General features: G+C 40.5%; 1 protein-coding gene across 3 annotated transcripts in view; it reads right to left on the bottom strand.

The window, feature by feature from the left end:
* The window catches only part of SLC25A42 (solute carrier family 25 member 42), a 420,552-nt gene that overhangs the window by 192,721 nt on the left and 205,194 nt on the right, over positions 1–22,637 (bottom strand). For all 3 annotated transcript variants that reach the window (XM_044053931.1, XM_044053932.1, XM_044053930.1), the window contains exon 4: positions 20,563–20,588. In XM_044053931.1, the coding sequence (XP_043909866.1) occupies positions 20,563–20,588 (26 nt within the window). The remainder of the gene's footprint in view (positions 1–20,562; positions 20,589–22,637) is intronic.

Here is a 22,637-nt window from a genome sequence, read left to right on the forward strand (position 1 = left end):
CCTTCCAGATATTTATCAGTTTTTTTCTCTCCTAGCTTCCAAACCTTTACAAGAATACCATCTAATCTTCGGGACTTTCTTTCTGATTGGTTATGGTACATCACCATTTTCATCTCATCTCCTCCTATCCTATTAGTAATTGAGCCTCATCTACTTCTAACCTAGGCATATTTAATTCTTCCATAAACATTTCCATTTGTACCTTTTCACGATCTCCATACTTCTCTGCTTTACACAGACTTTCATAACATTTCCAAAATATTTATAGTACCTCTACAGGATCTTCCTTGTTATAGGCTCCCTAAGCTTGGGGACATCCCTTTCTAATTTCTGTTGCCCGAGTCATTGAGCTACAAGTTTTTTTGTTCTGGCATTATCATCAAAAACAGTTGCTTAACACCAGTTTTTCTAACCTCGTGCATATTTATCACAGTAATCCTTTATTTTCTGCATAGCATTCTGCAATTGTTCCTCTTCTTGTTCTGTGAGGTTCCCCCGTTCTGCAATATTTTAACATTTGTTAGCCCATCTAAATAATTCTTGTTGCTTCTTAACCATCTCTCTCTCTCTCTCTTTTATTTCCACCCTATTTTAAATTCCACTTTAATTGTATCAAACTCCCTAGCTATATTTTCAGAACAAATTTCTGTCTTCTCTAGTAATGCCTGAATAACTTCCACTACCCATTCCTTAAACACATCACTTTTCAACAGATAGGTGGGAAAGTACCAGTGTCTCATTTTTATTTCATTACCCTTCTTTTTTATTTTAATTATTATTGGCGCATTGTGTGAAATAGTTACTGGGTGTGTATCAAAACATTCACTTCCCAGACTGCAAGGGAAAAAAATGAGGAGGGGAGGAGATGGGGGCAGAGCGGAAGGGTCTGGTTAACAGAGTATGACAAAAGATAAATCATTGTGCTTTTTCCCATGCTTGCATAGGGAAATGACTGGGTAAAAATCCTAGGCATTATCCAGTAACAAGTTTATTACAAAGCATGTAAATGAAAAAGAATAGTGAATACTGTAAGGCTTTTTTTCTGATAAACAAGGTACCCTTAGCAGTTTTGTGTCTGGTTTGCATGTCACTAGAAGACAATTTGATAAAGAGAAATGGCTTGGAGAAAGTGTTTACTGAAAGCATTCACATGTTTTCTCAATTGGGAGAGTTATAAAGATATACGAAATCAAATAGCACTTATGCACGTACTATGCGTCTTAGGATGACTAACCTTTCTTTTTGGTTAACTTTAGCCTGTCTGCATAGCTATCAACCTAAAACTTATGTTCTTATTAGGAAGCAGCAAAAATTACAATATTTGAAGATGTACATAGTATAGTGTGTTATGGGGGGAGGGGGGTCATTTGTCCTATCTGAGGGCTTTCAAAAAAAAATGTTATGCAAAATGTGACATATGTGCAAATGGATATGACATGAAACAACTGTATAAAAGACCAGCCTGCTGAACAGTATATACATGCAACAAAAACTGTAACTAGACATTTAGCAAAAGAGCAGTTTTATATAAAAGGTGGTAATAATAACTATATGAGAAAACAATGCTTTCTGTAATGTCTTTCAATCTGAATAGTCTTACAGATAAATATAAAAAAGAAAGAGTAATGAACTATATTAAAAGATGTAGAGTGCAAATACTTGTGCTGGAGGAAACACACCTGGAAACAACAAATTTGATAAAGAAACATTTTCAGGATGGCTATTTAGCAGAATATCTGGAGCAAAGGAAAACAGGAGTACTTGTATTGATTGCAAGTGGAGCTCCAATAGTGATAGAGGGAAAAAAAGATAACAATGGAAGATGCATAGTACTAAGGGGCTACTGGCTAAGGAGGAGGATTACAATGGCATGCATTTACATTGAAACAGAAGAGCCAGCACCAAAGTGTTGTTACATGGATAGTTTTAATCATTACATAGCGTCATACCGGTTTCGGCATACTTGCCTTCCTCAGTGAATAGTCATGCTATGACACCAAAATGAATACAGAACATTAAAAGTATCACTTCCTATCGAGTCATTTCCTACAAAATAATTAATTAACATAAGTCATTTCATTCCAATAATGAATTCACATAAACAATGTAAAACATATTTAGAAGTGATCATTTAACCCCAGTGAGAACAGGCCTCCTAATTTAATAATCCAATATTTTTCTTTACTGTTCAAAATAGAGTGCCAGCCTAATTTATTAGATCTATTTCCTTGTATCTTATCTATCATGGTGAAGCAAAACTGTATTGCGTCTGTATAGGGCATCGGTTAGTCGTTTGTTACGGATATCACTAAAATGTTCTGACATCTGAATACGTAGAGGACGTGATGTTTGCCCAACCTAAAAAGCTGAGCAGGTGCAGGTAGCTAAATACACCACCCAATCAGATCCACAGTTTCCAAAACACTGAATATCAAACTCGTCCCGAGTTTTTGCTGGTAAATTGTTTAGATTTATATATATATATTTACAGAAGATGCAGTGGCCACATGGAAATGACCCCAGAAGTTTATCCCCTAAAATAGTAAGTTGATGGTACATAAGGAGTCCACCTTCCACGCTTCTTATAGTGTACAAAGTGTGATCCCAATGTTTTGCCTCTACTGTACGAAAACTGACACTGGTTACCCAATGTCCAGTTCAGTTCTTCATTGGCCATTAAGATATTCCAATGTTGGACACAACTTCCCTGATGAGGTTAATGTTACGACCATAAGTTGTTATAAATCTAATCGGCTGCAATTCCCCTACACGAGTCCTATCTTTGTATGTAAGTAACGGAGACCTATCCTGAGCAGATGCCCATTGACTAGCAGATTGTATATCCTGTTGTTGCTAGCTCCTGACCTGGAACCTGTGTATCATGTCTTTTTGAGAGCCTACAAATTCATCCTGTTCAGAAAATATCCTCTTAATACACAGGAACTGAGACTTCGGAATATTACATATGGTATGGTGTGGGTGCAGACTAGTGGCATATAGCAAGTTGTTATATTGGGGATATTTCCTGTACACCTTGGTGGCAGGAGAGCCATCCTGTTGTTTAGTCACCGTGACATCCAAAAAATTAATACAATGCATGTCACAGTTCAGTGTAAATTCAATACCTCATTTATTTTCATCTAAGTATTGAACAAATTCTGCCAGATACTGTTGGTCGGCACGCCACACCAACCAACAGGCATCAAGGTACCTCCTCCAAATGTCCATCTCATTGATGTAAACGTTGTGTGTGATGTCATATATCAGATGTTCCTCAAGGTATCCCATAAACATATCAGCATAAATTAGGGCAAATGAAGCCTCCATTGTTGTGCCTTTGGTTTGCCAATAACATTCCCCATTGAAATAAAAAAACATTCTTAGATAGCACAAATTTGGCCATACAAAGTAATAAGGTGTTAAAGCCAGGCGAATAAAGATTGGCCCTCTCCAACCAATATTGGAGCGCCAATAACCCTGCCCAATGGGGAATGTTAGTATAAAGTGCCTTGACATCTATGTGCACAGTAACCATGTTGGTTCCAGTTGTGTATCTGATATAATCCTGATGAATTCAGTGGTGCCCTGGATGCGTGCTCGCACATGTTTTAATAGAGACTTAAGATAATGTGTCAAAAGGTCAGAAAGTGGTTCTGTCAAAGATCCTATGCCAGATACAATAGGCCTTCCTGGTGGTTTATCCAAACATTTGTGTATTTTTGGCAAAAGATATAAAATTTGCCTTTGTGGATCATTCACCATAAGTTGGCGCAACATAGACTCCTGAATAATACCCTCCTCAACTGCTGAGTTCAAAAATGAGTCCATCTCCTTCTTAAAATTTGGTGTGGGGTCGACAGGCATGTGCATATAGTGCTTAGGGTTGGACAAATGGCCATTTCCCTCTGCCAAATAGTAATCTGTATTCATTATAACAGCCTCACCCTTATCCGCAGGAATGATTACAATATTAGCATTGTTTTTGAGTTCAGTAAGAGCATGTTGTTCCCCAACTGTAAGATTATGATGTAACATAGTGGAATCACACAACCTGAAATGGAGATATTTGAGAACTGCCTGCTGAGATACCTACAAATTTGTTCATTGGAGGCACAAATCCAGATTTGACAAACCTAAATTCTGTAGATCTTTGAGAGGATTCCTTGGAACCAAAAAACATTGTAAGGTTCCATCTGCAACAAAAGTCAAGAACATCATTAACCATGATATTTTCATCAATGAAAAAACCCGGGACATAGTTAAGACCTTTATTAAGCAATTTCTTTTGGTCATCAGTCAACTCAACAGAGGAGATATTATGAATGTTATAATCATAGTCTATTGTGTCAACAACATTTAGAGAAGTCCCTCTATTGTACTTGCGTTTGTTTCTCCTCCCACCCCTATGCCCACTAACTCTAAAAGGTGGTCGGTGTTCCTTGGTTTCTTAGGTGTTGGTGAGGCCTGTGGATTGAGATTATCTGTGTCAGTGGCTGATGACTCATCCCCAGAGGTACTATTTAACTGGGTGGTCATCTTCTTAAGGACAGATCTAGGTCTTTTCCTCCTGAGATGGGTGCTAGTAAAATCTCCCCATCAGAGAATTTGGCATACCTTTAGTGCTCAAAAGGCTTACCCCTTTGGTAATCTGAGATGTCCCTGTTAAATGTACGTATTTTCTTATCTTTGATTTGTTTCTCAAAGGCCAATAGGTCCTTGGTCAGTCTATTAAGGCAATTAGTACAGGCAGGTAGCCCCTCATATTTTTTCAAATCGTCACAAAGTAATTTGACTTCACCAACATTGTCATCAATCATACTCTCATAGTAATTTGCTAGAATTTGAACAAAAGATAAAGAAGCTTTCTGTTGAGCTTCAAGCCAATCCCTTGTCAGTGCATCATCTATCCTGCCAACCAAAGACTGCATTTTCACCCTTAATCCCCTGGGGGGGGGGGGGGGGGTGATGTTTTTATTGAGATACGCTTTAAATAGTTTGAGGTGCCAGACATTGGTACGTAGGATTTTCATACCTATCCCTAGGTTCAAAAACAATTGATTGCAGCCGTCAACTGGATCCCTATTCACAATATCCAAATTATTTACATCCTGGCCAGATGATCCAAATATCCCAATATCATTCGTCAGCACACAGGCCTTGTAAAATTGAGTCCAGATCCATCACCATAAGCCTCCAGTCACAAGCTCACATGGTATATAACCCCACAATGATACCCCACGTCTGTGCACCTCAAGATCAATGTAAGGAATAATCCAAAGTCTGTCTCTGGTAGTAGCAGCAGATGATGAGCACTGACAAGAGAGATAAATAAACAGAGATCTCTCAGGGTAAGGTACCTGCTATGTCCCCAAACAAAAAAATGTCAATATCAAGGTGCAGGTACTCCACGACTATCGAAGCCAACCATCAACCAAAAAAGCAAAAATCAATAAAAAATTTTTATACTTGAACAGCAAATGGAATAAAGTTCTTTTGCTGTTCAAGTATAAAAATTTTTATTGATTTTTGCTTTTTTGGTTGATGGTTGGCTTCGATAGTCGTGGAGTACCTGCACCTTGATATTGACTGACAAGAGAGAATCTAAAGGCAGCAATGATCAATGAGAATATCAGTGACTAATAAAAAATAAATCACCAAAATTATTTAGACAGCCTGCCAATACTAAATATATGAGCCCCAAGATCACTAATCACTAATCAACGCTCACGTATTGGTTAAGCCCTGGGGGATGTTGTGCTTTCAGTCTCAATATCCAACTTAATTCATTGTTTTCCAAGTCATTGAAAACATCTCCTAACCTTTTACTTGGTGTAATAATCTGTAAAACTCTAAATGCAAATGTATGTCCTGGGTTATTCATAATATGTTTCGCTAACGCATTTTTGGGATCACATTTCTTAATGTCATAAACATGATCGTGTATCCTTTTCTTTCTTGAAGGGGTGGAGAAACGGACTCCTACGGCAGAAAGAGTCTTGCCATCTTGTTCGCATCTAGTCAAGGTGTCTTTCACTTGAGGTCCGAACAAGGTTGAACCATCAAAAAGGAGAGTTTGTGAAGGACGCCTTGAAGGGGTCTGCAAAATTACAAAGCCGCATCCAGGATTGACGCCTTAAAGCCACTCCTGTGCCTGCGGCCCTACTCGCTCCATCGGCTGCATATGAAATGAGCCGTATGGAGGAGTTAATGGAGTTTAGGATTCCTAGCTGTGAGCTAATTTTATCCTGGGACCCAGCAGCTGACGGATCCTGTAAAACTTCTCCCAACTCTTTAAGAACATCTCTTTGAAGGTGGGTGAAGTGACACAAGTAGTTCAGCGACCGCATGGCAAAGGTCACTGAAGAAAATATCTGCTTGCCGTACCTATCCATAGTCCTGGAATCCTTGTTAGGAGGATGGACAGGTACTGAAGGATCAGCTAGTTCCTTCTTGGTGGCTGCAGCCACCACCATGGCATCAACCGGGACACCTTTTGTCAAAAATTGCCTATCAGGTGGGGCCGTGATGAATTTAGAAGGCCTCCGAGGAATGGGTTCCAGAGAATCCGGGGCCATCCACACCTTTCGAGCCACCATGTCCATAAGAGGGTCGAAAGGCGGAGACACCCAGGAGGTGGAGGGTCGAGACCCGAACGCCTCCAGGTATACCGACTCGTCCTCAGAAGGATTAAGGGAAGGCCAGTTCCCCCTCTGCTTAAGGAGTTCAAGGATGTCTGAGAAAGAGACATCCTCAGAGGGGGACCTTGGGGATCCCTCTGACTCATCCAAGTCAGTATCAGATGTAATAGACTCGGGGGAGTCTAGATGTTTCCTCTTACATGTCCTCTTATGCGGAAGCTCTCCTGACGGGTCAGGAGAAGCCTCGGAAGAGGAAGATATTCCCAGTGGGGAAACCTGAGGCGTTGGATCTCTGGGTCCGGGAGCAAGAGAGTGGGAAGAGACGTCAGCAGGCACTGTAGTGGGAGGAGCTGATGGAACTGACCGTTGACTACACCCTGGGGCTAGTACAATCCTCATCACCTCGAAGGCTCCCCCATCAGAGAGGCCAGAAGGCTCCCACTCCGAAGAGATAGGAGCCCCAGGACGCACCGACAGGGACGGCTCCGAGGCTGTCGTCGGGGCTGAGCTCACCAACGCCGAAGCTCCGAGAGGGAGAACGGGGTCAGACAAGGGTCCAATGCCACTTGCCCCCTCGGAGCCGACGAGAGAGACCAGACACCCGTATCCCTCCAATGAAGGCATCAAGGAGGAGATCGGAGCAGAGGACGATGGAGCCGAAGGGGGAGGTGGTATCGGCTCCGAAGCCACAACAGTCACGGCTCCGAGGAGCTCCGGCTCAGAGCTCTGTAGGAGAGTCGAAGGAGGAATGTTAGGTGGATGTGTAATAGCTACCATCTGATGAGATGGGCTATGGAGCATTTGGGCCAATGCCTGAGACTTTAATAGTCTACTCACCACTCTCTCAAGGTCATGGTCGGACAGCCTGGACGACCGAGAAGACCGGCTCCGATGGCTCCGCTCCGAGAGCAGGGGTGATCTCGGAGCCGAATGTATAGACTCCAACGAAGGGGATCTTGATCTCTTTCTGGAGATGGGTGGAGCCGAAGGAGCCGAGGATACGTCGGCTCCAGCCGGAGCAGACAGTGAGTGCATAGATTTAGCGGTATCGGTGCCGGGTGGAGCCGATACTGTAAGCTGTGACACAGAAGGATCGGCTCTGGCCAGAGCCGATCTAGTCACAGAAGGCGAACCAGTAGCCGACGGCTTAGGGCTTGGAGCCGAAGGCTTAACTGGTTTCGAGGGCTTCCCCGGAGCAGACTTAGTTGGGGAGCTCTCAGGCTTTAATAAGCCCCTCAGTATTAGCTTATTTCTGCGCTCCTGCAGGACTCTTGGGCTGAAGGCGTGGCAGACAGAACAAGAGTCCTGCAGGTGCAGAGGTCCCAGGTAGTAAACACAAGAAGTGTGACCGTCTGTCAGAGAAATTTTCTGACAGCACGAGTCACACTTCTTGAAGCCTGAGACTTTTGTGTCCTTCGAAATAACGGTGTCGAGGGAACACCAAGTACTAAAAAACACACACACACACAATAAACACCCAATCCAAATAAAAAAATAAAATAAAACAGGGATACAAACACACCCAAACACCACAGAGAATCCCTGACAAAAATAGGAAAGGGGGAGGCTTAAGGCCTAACTTAGGGGAAGGGATAAATAACTGGATAAGGGGAACCACTAACAGGAGATAGGGTTAAAAATCTAACCGTTAACAGTTAAGATAATAAAAGTAGTGAAGTAAAACGAAGGGGAGTGACTAAAAGTCTGAAAATTGAAAACTTACCAGGAGCTGGTAAAAATGCACCTCGCAAGCGAAAGCGGCAAACGAGATCTGGGTAGTTAGCGCCTTGCATCATGGAATATAGGGTTGTCTCGAGCCGGTAAAATTAGCTCTCGAGCTTTAGTAAGTGGCCGAGTCGGAGCAGAGGATTGGCTCCGAACCCATCCAGCAAGAATGAAGGCGAGATTGACAACTTAACATCACTTGTTGACGAATAGTGGAAACTCTTTCCTGTGGTAATCTTACAAACATTTCTTTTGTGTTTAATTCTGCTCCTATGTATGTGATAGACTGACAGGGCAACAAGGCAGATTTTTTGAAATTTACTGTAATGCCTAGTTGACTGCATGATGTGATTGTATAATCACGTGCCTCTTAAGAGTTGATGCCTGGTGGTAGCAGTCAGGAGCCAGTCATCTAGATAGGGAAACACCTGGAATCTTTGACGCCTCAGGTGAGCCTTGACTACTGCCATACAGTTGGTGAACACCCTGGGGGCTGAGGAGAGACCAAAGGGCAGAGCTCTGAACTGGTAATGACTGGCCCCCTACCCAGAAGCAAAGGAATCTCCTGTAGCGTCTGTCCACCTTGATATGGTAGTACGCGTCCTGATGATCTATCGAGCACATCCAATTGTCCTGACCCAGAAAAGGGAAAATGGACTGCAGTGTCACCATCCGAAACTTTTCTTTTTTTTTCAATCTTTTGAGATCCAGTATTGGTCTCCAATCCCTTGGTACTAAAAAGAATCTCGAGTACGTTCCGGATCCTAGTTGGTCTGCGGGGACTTCTTGAATGGCTCTTTTTTTTTTAGCAGTCTTGAAACTTCTGTGACTGCTTGATCCCTTAGATTGGGTGAGACATCTGGGATGGGCTTTTTTGATTCTATGGGGGATTGATGGAAGAACCAAAAAATACCCCTGCACGTAAGGAGTTGCACGGCTAATAAAGTATCCAAAACAGAAAAAAGCAAGCCAGCAACCAGTGGACCGTAGATAAATAAGTAGTTTACTAATAAACTACTAGAACAGCATGAAAGCTTACAAACATACCGGTTTCGGCCCGGATTTTAACCTAGCCTTCCATCAGTGATTTACAAAAAAGCCAATCATGAGATGATTTTATATAATCATGAAAAAATTGTGATTGGTTGACATACTCATAAATATTCAACACATATACTCTCAATATTTTTTATAAATATTCATTAAGCCCTGGGCTAAAAAGTGCACCAAGTTTGGTGATCCATTTCTTTTCTTTAACATCAAGTTTTCTATGCCAGCCACATTTATTGGTTCTGTCTCCAATAAGTTTATCAATAATTGTAAAATGAAATTGTGCCCTATTATGTATAAGTGTATGTTTATATAAGGCATTAGATGTTTTTTTACATCTAATGTCACTCAAATGTTCCGACACACGTAACCTAAGTGGTCGAGAAGTTTGCTAATAAAAATAGCAACTTTAAAAAGGAAATAAAACTCATCAACAATGGTATTAAGTAATTAAGTAATTAACAGTACAGAGTTTGTAACAGAATATATTATTGAGGGAAAAAAAGCACGAGTCCAGTCATGTGTCCAAACTTGCTCCCAGGAATACAATCTTTTGACTGGGCACCAGTTGTGATTTATTTTGTTTGATTGTGTACCCCAATGAAGTGAGAAGGCTTTTGACAAATGTCAGGTGCTGAAGCAGCAATTCCTGGCTGTCCGCCTGAATCAGGCAGTCGTCCAAGTACGGGTAAATTTGGATATTTCTCTGCCTGCAATATGCAATGGCTGGAGGCAGGCATTTTGTGAATACCCTGGGCACAGTAGATAAGCCAAAGGGAAGTGCAGAGAACTGATAATGCATAGATCCTGTCCTGAAACTTAGACATTTCCTGCATGATTCCCTGATGGGGATGTGCAGATAAGCTTCTTTTAAGTCTAGGTTGACTAACCAGGCATCCTTGGCTAGTATAGGGAGAAACTGCTGCAGGGTAAGCATTTTGAATTTTGGAACCACCACGAAGGTGTTGAGAATTGAAAGATCCAAGACTGGGCACCAAGAGCCCTCTTTCCTGGGTACCAGGAATAGTCTGGAGTAGAAACCCTGACCCCTTTGTTCTACTGTAACTGGCTGAATAGCTCTGATGTTCAGCAGGGAAAGAACTTGGTTTTGAGCCTCTGCCCACTGGTTTGGAGGAAAGTCTGGAAACCCGCTTGGGGTTAAAACGTGAGTGGAAATAAAATTTGTACCTCTGGGTTACAACGTTGAGGACCCATCGGTCTTGAGTGATGGACATCCAGTTTTTTGCATGAAGGGCAAGTTTTCCTCCTCGGGGCACAAGCAATTGGGCAGGGCTGGGAAGTACAGTTGAGAAGTCATTGTGAACTTTTTCCACGGGGAGGTGGCTTACCACTCCCTGTTTTAGGTGTGGGAGCACTCCATTGCTTAGATCTCTGCATTCCCTGAGACTGTAGTCTGGGTGGTCTGCTTCCTCTGAGTCTTGTTTGGGAAGGCCTGGAGGGGGTTGGAAAGGACCAGTGTTTTGAAGGGCAATGCCTACTGAACCAAAGTGGTTACACTTGTAAGAATTCTTGCATAGATTTATCTTTTTCTTCCATCTTTTTAAGAATTTCTTCTGCTTTGGTGCCAAACAAAAAGTCCTTATTTAAAGGAGCATCTAGTAATTTGGATTTGACATGATCTGGCAAGGTCTGCTCCTTCAGCCAAGCATGTCTTCTCAGTACAGAGCCAGTGACTGCAGCCCTGCAAGATGCTTCTAGGGCATCAAAACCACACTGCAAAGTATGCTTACTAACTAGGTTTGGAGAATGTATAAGCTCTTGTCAATCTTTATTTTCTGCACAATCTGGAACTATTACCATTTTTTGTTTAATGATTTCCATAATATGTTGCTGGTACTTCAGCATGTGAAACTGGCAATTTAATGCCCTGATAGCAAGAGTTGCAGAGGTATATACCTTCTTACCCCATCTGTCTAAAGCTCAGGAATCCCTGTCCAAAGGGGTAGGCATTTTTTCGCTGTAGTAGCCTTAATATCTTTAGGTCCCTGGGAAATGATCTCTGGATCAGCAGTAGGATTCTTGAAAAGAAACTTGTGGGAATCAGGTACTCGGTAGTACCAGTCAGGTTTCCTAGGGGCCGGAGGTAAGGTGTCTGGAGTAAGACTGGATTCCATGAAAACATCATCCACAACATCCAGGACAGGGGGAATAGCTAAAGGCCTGTACCGAGGTAGCTCTAAAAATTCTCTGAGTCTCTTTTTGGAATGAGGATAGTCCTGGCATTCCCAATGGAAATGCTCTCTTAAAGTATGCAAGATTTCACCAAAAGAGAAATCCTCTGGAATGGAGGCAGAAAGAATGGATTCCTCTGCATCTGAATCCTCATAGGCTGATAAGGGCATGTCCTGATAATCAGAAAGGTCAGAGTCATCAGACTCCTGATCTGTAGAATCTGAAGGCAACTGAATTCTTTGTCTCTTTGCAAGTGAAGGCTGGCTTCCCCTAATTAGCGTTATAAAGTCTTCAGTTATTCTAAGCATTTGTCTTTGTGGCATGGGGGCCTGAGCATGCGTTTTGGTTGTCGGTTTTCTAGGCGTAGTGCGTACTCTGGGCCTAAGAAACTCGGTAGTTTTGGCTAAAAAATAAGTCGTCGGTTTAATTCGAACATCGGTAGGTCAGAAAACACCCTCAGAAGCCAGTGCCTGCACAGCGGCTCCTGACCCATCCAAGGTAGAGACATCCGCAGGTTCCATAGTCGAAGAAGCATCTTGCGGCATACTGGACTCCGAATGGGTCTCAGCAAAGGCCTGCGAATCCATAGAAGCAGACATCAGGGGCTGCAAAGGCGCCTCACTGAGTACTGGCAGACTGGCGACTAGCTTAATGGAAGCGTTGTCGGCAGTTTTGGACCTATGCGGTCTGTCTCTGTCTTTATCCTTACATTTTTTCGGAAGATTGGTAGTCAGATGGCTTACCAAAGCCATTTTGGAATACGGAGATCGGCAGCAAAAGAATTTAGCAACAAAAATAGCCCAACAACGAATGATTAGGGTGTTACACAGGGCACAAAACCGACAGCTAAGGACGTCGTGGTCTGGGCCTAAACAGGTGACGCAGTAAGAATGAAAATCTCTGTGAGGTATATGCCTTCCACAGGCAAGACAATTGTTAACTTTTTCTGACATCGGTTAGAGCAAGAAAATGGATCCCCAGTGGGGTACTTAGCTTTAGAAGACTTCAGGATTTATCAACTCGAAAAACGAAAATTTCAGGTAGTGGCTGACCGGCACTTGTGAACTGCTTCTGCTTCGGGCTCCTCCTCTGCAAGGAAGACTGATGTAACGGTGTTGGCTGCCTGTTTTTATACCCCTGATGACCTGATGTCATGGAAGAAGCGACAGCATCCGACACAGAAATACTAAGACTCTGGTATTCGGGCTGACTGAGGGCTACGGATGACTGCAACAGTCAAACACAAAGAACATCTGATGTTACATCAAGCGTCACTAACAATACCGTGGGCTTGTATTCATCAGAAAACACATATTGTGAGAATTTCTCAAGAAAATGTTGTGCATCTTTAATCACGGTATCAGTGTTGTCCACAACTCTTCTTAACTGCTTCTCTACATATATAGAGAATGGCTCAGGTCAACCACCCTCTGCTGGAAACTATCGGTCTCAATGAGGGATCATAGAAGTTCTTGTGTATTTTGAGTAAACCTCTAAAGGTTGGAATACATAGTAGCGCTACTAAAAAATACTTATACAAATCACGATCTATTACATTGCTCATTAAATAGTCATATAGGTCACTATGTACACCACTTATAACTTTATTGAGTTGCTCACTGTTCAAACATTTGTAGGTGCCATTGTCACCCAACATTTCATCCATTTTCCTGGCATAAAATTCTTTATTCAAAATAACCACTGCCCCTCCTTTGTCTGCTTGTCTTATAACAATATTCACATTCCTTTGCAATTCTAACAGTGCTTTATATTCATTACACCCTAAACTATAAACGTTGTTCCTTTTACTAATTTTACCTGAAGTAAATAACTCTATGAAATCTCTTTCGCATGCCCTTTCAAAGGCTTCTAAAAGCGGATGTGAAGGGGAAATGAAAGTGGTTGTTTTTTAAAAAATATTAACTGCTCTCTCATTCTCATTCCCATAAAGCAATTTTAGTGCCAAGTTTCTGGTAAACAATTTGACATCAATAATAAAATCAACATCAGTGTTCGTGGATGGTATAAATGATAAACCCTTACTAATTAAGGATTTCTCAGAGTCGGTGAGAACATAGTCATAGAAACACCAAATCACTTAAAAGGTTACTATGTTATGAGAAAAATGGGAGCAATAGTGTACAGTCTAACAGGAAAGGTACTTTTTCATGTTGAAGCTGTAATCAATATGCGTTTATGGCCAACACTAATATGTTTGTCCATCCAACTACAAGGAAAGTGTATACGTTTGACCATTATGCTGATTGCAGGTCCCATGATCTAGTATATTTGACTAAGTGTGTTAAATGCACTGGATTTCATATTGGGAAGACTAGCAGGACCCCCAGAGAACGGGTGAGGGTACACCTGTATGCAGTAAACAGAGATGACGAGAATAATGCCTTAGCCAAACACGTTATAAATAATCTCTCTCACAAGTTCAACTTTTTAGTTATTGAGTTAGACAACAAGACTATTAGACTGGGGAATTTGAAAAATCATATGGAAAAGCTGGAAATCAAGTGGATCATTAGACTTCAATCGGACAAAGCAACAGGTCTTAATGATAGAATTTCCCTAAAATCCTTCCTTCTAGACAGACTATTAAAACACTAGAGCTCAGAAGTAAAACCCAAGGGATATGTTTTATTATTTAGAGAAAAGTGTTATGATAGTGATATATATACTTGTCAGGTTACAAGTATTCAAATGTGATTTGTGAATGCCTGTTATAATGCATGCTGCCACCTAGGGGATTTGTGATGTATGTAATTTACACATCCAGTACAGCTTCTATCTTCTGACAGAGACATACATTATTAACATCTTAATATCATAAGAATAATTACTTTGTTTTATGCCAATATATTCAATGTGCATTTGCTGCATTTTTTATGCTTTTTATATAAAAGGACGATTTTATGAATATGTATATGTTTTGTAGAGAGTTCTAAACTTATGTGCTTTTAAGTTGCGATTGATTTTGATTTTCTTTGGATGATTGATTTTAAATAGATTAATTAGTTGAGTGTCAGCCAATTACTTGATGAAGGGATTTATATTTAAATGGAGACCAAGGCACCTTAGAGTATGTCTGAAGAAGCATTCAGTGTGAATGCAAAAGCACTTACTTAGTTTACTGCTTTTAATTTTGGAATAAATGTTTTTCTTCAACCTCCTGCCTTTTGGTGTTGCCTCAAAGGTTTTTTACCAGTGGATTATACTTGCTTTCTCGTTAAGGCACTTTATCTTGTGTCAGTTTTTGGTTTCACAGAAAATGGCTACATAGAGCATCCATTTGCCTTATCTATTCTATTTAAATTCACATTGCTGCATTGTCCCTCTCGTTATTTACATTAACTTACTCAATACGTATTGTGAAATGTATTACTGGCATCAGTATTACTGTAACCTAAATTTGTCACTTGTCATAAAGTCTATATCCTGACATATGTTTCTTGTATGCCAAGTTTTGTTTGCCTTTTGGCACAGGTCATTGCTAAGGTGCATGCAGATAAGCCCACTCAACTTGTCAGCTAACAAATATATAAATATATTTAATGAGAAAAAATGTAGGCTCCAATCCTAACAGACCAAGAGTCCTTTTAGTGCTTTTATGTACTTTTATATAGTGGAATATGATATCTGGGGCTAGTTCTTTTATTTTATTGCATTTGTTTACCGGGAAAGTTCACTGGGCCTAAAAGAGCCCATTTTCAGTGGAGGCCCGGGGAGAAAAGCTCCAACGAGAACATAGATACAGAAAAAATATAAACATTAATTGGTACAGAAGTAGAAACAGTGTTACAGATAGTAAATATACAGAATATATACATAAAAGCAGGAATCTAGTTTGTTTGTTTACAGTAATATATACAGAAAATATACATTAAAGCAGAATTCAATTAATTCAATCAGAGTGGTATAAACAGAGATATATTAATCAGTATTATTGTACCAGTATCAACAAGTGAAGATAAAATAAATATGGAGAAAGTATCATCAGTCACTAGTAGCAAAAGACATAGGAGTTTAGTAATCATATAAGGAGAGTGAAGAGGTTAGGTTATAGAGCAGGAAGAGTTGAGATGATTTTTCAGTATTTGTTTGAAGGTGGTGGTGCTGCCTGTGTTTCTTATAGAAGTTAGAAGTGAGTTCCATAGTTTGGCGACGGTGAAGGAATAGAGGAGTTGACCAGCAGGTAAGGTGGGCTTATCTACTTTTAGAAGTAGATGATTTTTAGATCTTAGATGCCTGCTGGGATGGTATTTGGCATGAGTGTGTGAGAGAGAGTGTGTGAGAGAGAGTGTGTGAGAGAGAGAGTGTGTGAGAGAGAGTGTGTGAGAGAGTGTAGAGGTGAGAGAGCAGGACAGTCTGTGGGTCTGTAGATTATTTTGTGCACAGTAGTTAGTTGAGTGAATAAGAGATGATGGAGTTCCTGCCACCCTAATTGTTTCAATGACTTACAGTGGTGGGATGAGAATTTGGCCTTGGTGGCAAATTTTGCTATTCTGTTGTAACACACAGCAAGTTTGGATTTTGTAGAATTTTGGATACTAGTGAGGAGAGGGGCACCATAAAGGAGAAAGGGTAATAAAAAGGTAGTTGCAAGGGTTTGTCTAGTAGAGAGGCTAAGAAAGTATTGGTGCCTGTAGAGCATACCAAGCTTTTGATGTGTTTTTTTGATGTTATTGTTTACGTGTAGGTCAAAGTTAAGGTTTTCATCTATAATAATGGCTAGTAATTTAGTGTGTGGGACATCTCCTATAGTGGTATTGTCTTGGACTTGTATAGTGAAGAGTTTTTTATCAAATGGTGTGAGCGTAGCGTACGGAGCGGGTTCAGCCCCACAGGGAGTAGACCTAAAAAAATTATCAGCTTAAAATATCAGTATCTAACAAAAGCTTAATTGAAGTAGCTCTGGAATACTTTAATTTTCACTGCAGGCACATAAACAGGGCTGTTTAGCAGTTTTAGACAGAGTTGTGATTAGTCTAGAGACTATGCTGAAAGTAAAAGCAAAATTTACTAATGTAAACAGTAAAGGTTTGGAAGTGGGTGAGTGGGTGAGTGAGCGAGGCTGATTAAAGGTATTGGCCCAATCTAGTGTTAATTGGCTGGAACCGTTCACTGACATTGTGCATACACCTTTTAAACCTTAAAACCTAACAAAAACTAAGTTGTAATTCACCTATTACAACAGAAAAGTTGTAGGGAGTCAAGTTCTTGCTTCCTGGAGTTTTATTTAGTTACGATAGTCCACTTCAGTGGATGAAGTGGAAAATGTATATTGTAGTTAATCCCAAGTGGGGAGGGGTCACCCAGGAAAGAAACCCATGCAACTGAAAATTAAAAATTAAATAAGGCAGAATTAGTGCAAAGGTTACAGAATGTGAAGTGCAAAGCATGCAAGGTATACAGATAAAAAGTAAAATTGATTATATTGCATACATTATCAGCATTAACATGTAGCCTCTGACTGATAACAGCTGTACAATCCAGCAGTGAATACAGACAGGATATACTGCGCAAAGCAAGTATGGTTGTTCTAAGGCAAACATTTTACAGCTATGTTATACAATATAAACAGTAACATGAACTACATTCACTTAATCTTCTATAAAAGCAATTAAAAAGTACAGCCTCTAGAGCCTTCTAAGAGCAGTAGCATACAACAGGAATGCTTACAGATGCAGTCAGAACACAAACAAGATTTGCAAGCCGTTAAAAGGATGCCTGGCAGATATATAATTAAGCTCTACTATCATGAAATAAGACAGACATACAAGCAGTTTGTCAGTTAATACAATAGCTACCTCTCAAAGCATATAGGAGTTCTGAACATCAGTTACAACTCAGCACCATCAAATGACTCAGCAGTTAACAGAAATAACCAAATAATTCAGAAGTTAAACAGTAATAAGACAGTAATGTTTATCAACTCTAATAGAAATGTAGCACTGCTCTACTTACTAGCCGTGCATGCACAATGAACAGAGGGGCAGGGAACCAAAAGCAGTTATAGGATGGAAAATAAATATGAGTTAGGTAGATGGTTTAAAGATGGCGCTAGAGAAGGGGACTGACTAATGAAGATAATCAGGGGGTGGGACTAGGAGTAACAGACAGGGAATGGAGTAGAGAGCAGCTAGAACAGGATTAGCCAATAACTTGTGAATATCCCCCACAGGGAGAAGACCTGAAAAAAATATCAGTTTAAAGGGGAGTCTTTCAGCTTTTCTTGGCTAGCAGTCGCCACAGCGGAACTCCAGTCCGCTCATGACTGGCAGTGGATTTTACGGTGCCGAGTTGCCAGCCCGACGCCCAACCTTCAACGAAGGCATGCCCATTCACGCTCACACCTACCTGCACATCTTTAACGTCACTCAACCGCGGGTAGGACATGCAGACTCCACACAGATTCAGTTTAAAGGGGAGTACTGAGCTTAAAATATCAGTATCTAACAAAAGCTTAATTGAAGTGGCTCTGGAATACTTAAATTTTCACTGCAGGCACATAAACAGGGCTGTTAGGCAATTTTAGAGAGAGTTGTTATTAGTCTAGAGACTATGCTGAAAGTAAAAGCAAAACTTACTAATGTAAACAGTCAAGGCTTGGGACTGTGTGTGTGAGAGAGTGTGAGAGAGAGTGTGAGAGAGAGAGTGTGAGAGAGAGAGTGTGAGAGAGAGTGTGAGAGAGAGAGTGTGAGAGAGAGAGTGTGAGAGAGAGAGAGTGTGAGAGAGAGAGTGTGAGAGAGAGAGAGTGTGAGAGAGAGAGAGTGTGAGAGAGAGAGTGTGAGAGAGAGAGTGAGAGAGTGTGTGCAGGCTGATTCAAGGTGGTGGCCCAATCTAGTGTCAACTGGCCAGAACCCTTAACTGCTGTTGTGCATACACCTTTTAAGCCTTAAAACCTAACAAAAACTAAGTTGTAATTCACCTATTACAACAAAAAAGCTGTAGGGTGTCAGGTTCTTCCTGGAGTTTTATTTAGTTACGATAGTCAGCTTAAATGGATGAAGTGGAAAAATGTATATTGTAGTTAAGCCCAAGTGGGGGGGGGGGGGTCATGCAGGAAAGAAACCCATGCAATAGCTGTGCATGCACAACGAACAGAGGGGCAGGGAACCTAAAGCAGTTATAGGGTAGAAAATAAATATGAGTTAGGTAAGTTAAGAGATGGTATAAAGATCTTTTAACTTTTAATGTAGTTGTAACCAACAATGCAGAAGGTATGGAAATAAAAGTGTTGCTGCTAATTACATAAAAGTTTTATAACATCATACAATTATGGGGTGAAATAAAAAAACTGCAAGAGTTTAGTAATGGCTGGTCTGAAATACAATATTTGATTTGATGCAGCTGACAAGCATACAAGGAAGAAACTAGCACACATTTAAGAAGAGAAGCAAAAGAAAAAAAAAAAAGAAAATAAGAGGAAAGGGGCCTAAGAGCAGTAATAACAGATGAGCTTAAAAGTTAGCAGCTAAAAAGAGAAAGCAGCAAGGAATACTGATGGAATAGTGGTATACACAAACTAAAGACCTTGGGTAAAAATATACATTTTTATACCTACTCTTTATGGAAACCCAAGTAGATGCTCTGATTCTGGATCATCTTTTAGTAGGAACATAAATAATGTAGACACAGGTCACGGGAGGTAAGAAAAGGGTTACATATACCACAAACCATAAAAAGTCTAAAAGACTGTACAGAGTAGTTTAGAAGAAAACAAAGTAAAGGGGGGGGGGGGTCAAGATAAAAATATTTACCCACTTCAAAGAAATCAAAGAATCCAAGTACAGGCCATCTTAAAAAGATAAAAATTCCACAATCTTAAAGATAAATGGTCAGAAAGCTCAGTAAACACAGAAGGAAATGTTTCAGAGGGGTTAAGCAGATCTGCTTCTCATCCAGCAGCTTAAAAAGACAGACTGGATCAATAGACGATTACCATCTAAAGTCAGATTCTGCAAGAGTTTACACCATTATTAAATAAAAAAGAAAAGCCACTTGTCTGAAATGCTCTGCTTTCATTAGTAAGGACTACAAGTGGGCTCTAAAGAATGAACAGTTTGTCTTTCGGCTTTTCCCGGTTAGGGTTCGCCACAGCGGAACTCCGGTCCACTAATGATTGGCAGTAGATTTTCACGAATGCCGAAGTACCAGCTCGACGTCCAACCTTCAACGAAGGCAAGCCCATTTACGGATGTCTTTCGAACGCCCATCCAGCCGTGGGGAGGACATGCAGACTCCACACAGAAGGCACTCCCCGCACTCCAGCTGAGAATCGAACGGGAAAACCTCTTGCTTGAGGCAACAACGCTACCGCTGCATCACTGCGAATGAACAGTACAAAAGTAATTTCCATGTTCATTCTCTCTTAATTACCCTAAGCTTCTAACCAATTTCTGTGATTTCTTCAGGAAACAGGAAGTCAAAACCCTACCTTAAATCTCATGCTGCTGAAAGAAATGAAGTCCTCATAAGTTATGGAGTGCAGAGGAAGAACAACTATTATATAGGTCCTTACTGATCTTAACTGAGTAGCTGTAATCAGTAATCTAACTGGACCTCTTGTTGGTGACATGTCTGGTCCTATGGAAGGAAATATCATGAATGGAAAGTGATCAGTTTACGCTGAGATCTCAGACAAGCAATATTCCATGCAGTCTTACAATGTCTGTCACATTGTTAAATACTCTCCACAGGTACAGAGCTCCATTTCATTGCAAGACTAGTCTATGAAACTTTCCCAAATAAAAATTAAATACTAAAATGATTTGCAAAAAAACTCGTTGCCTTTAATTTGGAGGTCATAGTGTAAATATGCTGCACAACCACAACAAAACCAGTCAAGTTCAAGCTTGATAAGACAAAGCAAACATGCAATACGATCGCAACAGAGTCAACTTCGTCATGTTTTTACTGACTAGTAGTGCTACAAATTTTGCCTCACCTTGGCAGAAAATCTGTTTGAAGAAACTGAAAAAAACGTAAAAAGAAAAAAGTTAGAAAGTTCATAACACTTGATAATTTAGAAAGCAAAAAGAGAACTGTAAATACTGTCCTTATGAAACCACTTCAATAGCACTGATTTTTTTTTTGTTTTTTTAACACTGCAGCATAAACAGTCAGTACCATGCAAAGATACACTTCATTGCACAATAACTTTGCCTCTTAGAGAACATAATGTTCCTTCAATGGCCTAAACCTGTAATCAAGTCAGTGTTCTCTTCTTACAGCTAATTAATTTGAGAACAGCTGCGTTTTATTTTCTTTGAAGATTAAAGAATTCTTCTCTGCATATGAAACTGTAAATCTGAAGAGCCTTGAGTAAAAAGTTAAAGGGATCTAAAGTAATTTTAATTAGAAAATAATAATTCACAGGATCTCCAAGGTGTTTCCACTGAAGTTTTAATCAAAGACAAATGAAAGTGCCCCATACATTAATTTCACTCTTGTATTTTTATAGCAACAGCCATGGATTAACAGACTCCAAATTTACCACTCAATAATCAAATCCAGAGAACTTAAATTCAGAAAACTGTTTGTGTGTGTTATATGTCCATGTCTCTCACATTGCCTCCAGAGTATCACTGTTATGAGGCACTGTCCATTAACAGTAGCTTCTCAAGAGAAACAGCAACTCTTGCAGCAGTATAACAAAGTTGGCTTCTACTCAGATGTCAGTGACTTATTCTTTTTTCCCCACAGCAGCAGTTCTTCTTTCTCAAACTGCATCATTTGGCACATTGCCCCAAATAAAAGCAGCACTATATCTTGCAATTTCTAAACCAGATACTTTAAGCATACAAGGCCAGAAACAGACTGCAGGTACATTAATAAAAAAATTATCTGAATACAATACTAAAGATACAGTGGGATGCAGTCAGTAATGATGCAGGAGTCCCTCACTCAAAGATAACTTACTAAAGTGACTTTACATAGAACTCCTGAAGCAGTGTAATGGACAGAATTCCATGTAATCCAGGGAGATGGAAACCCTAAGACTAGTATCCTGAAGAACTGTCCTAACAAAATCTACTTTCACTCTAGACTGGATATATATCAAGTTTTTGGAATGTGTGGAAGATTCCAAGCTGCAGCATCAGAAAGATTTTGTGCTGAACTACTGTTAAAATATACAGAAATGGCAGCCATGCCAGTCAAGTGGTTCTTTAATAATGCCTTTTATCAGTTTAATATAGCTGTTACCACAAAATGCTGCGCAATAAGCAAGCCACCTTTGATAGTGTCAGTCAGCTTTCTTAGCTGTGTATGTACGACACAGTGATGAGGCATCCAGGCTGCTGTTTTCACACAAACTCAAGGCACACATCACTCGGGTGCATGGGTGGGTGGAGTTAAGGCTTTTGGAAGACTGGCCAACTGTTACATCTTTGGCAGAATATAACCCATACAGTTCAGGCTACTGCAGCAGTAAATTTGTGATGAACATCTAGTTTTAGGGCAGACCCATTTAGTACTGCTAACCAAGGTTGGATTATCCAGAAGTCTGTTCAGCAAGCATAAGCGCAGATACTAAGGAAAATATCTAGCATGTCAGATACTGTGGACTGTCACCTGTAGAAAGGACAACCTGAAAGCGCAAATCAAAATTTTTAAAGTGAGAGTAATTCAAAATGTTGATATTGTCCCACATATAGCCAGAAACATAATCTTTAGTGAATTAGTGCCCACCTATGAATCTGAAGTATATTCAGTGAAGAAAACAGTGGTAAGCCAGGCACCAGGAACAGCCATCTATGGAAATAACTCTGAAAAGGCAAAAATCGAACCCATACGGCCATTAAAAAGGCCAGCCAGTTGGACTTGTCAGATGGAACTGGAGCAGTTGCTTACTTTACAATAAAGCCTACGGGAAGGCAGGTGCTGCCTGAACTACAGTCAAAAGGGAAGTCTGGCTGGTCGACAGCTAACCACAAATCAACATGTAAAACATGCTCTGGAACTGCCACCAGGAATCAAGATACTGCATACCAGGTACAGACAAAGAATGCAACATTACAC

This window comes from Protopterus annectens, chromosome 13.part0, assembly GCF_019279795.1.
Source record: "Protopterus annectens isolate FY-2018-M chromosome 13.part0, PAN1.0, whole genome shotgun sequence".
Lineage (NCBI taxonomy): Eukaryota > Metazoa > Chordata > Ceratodontiformes > Protopteridae > Protopterus > Protopterus annectens.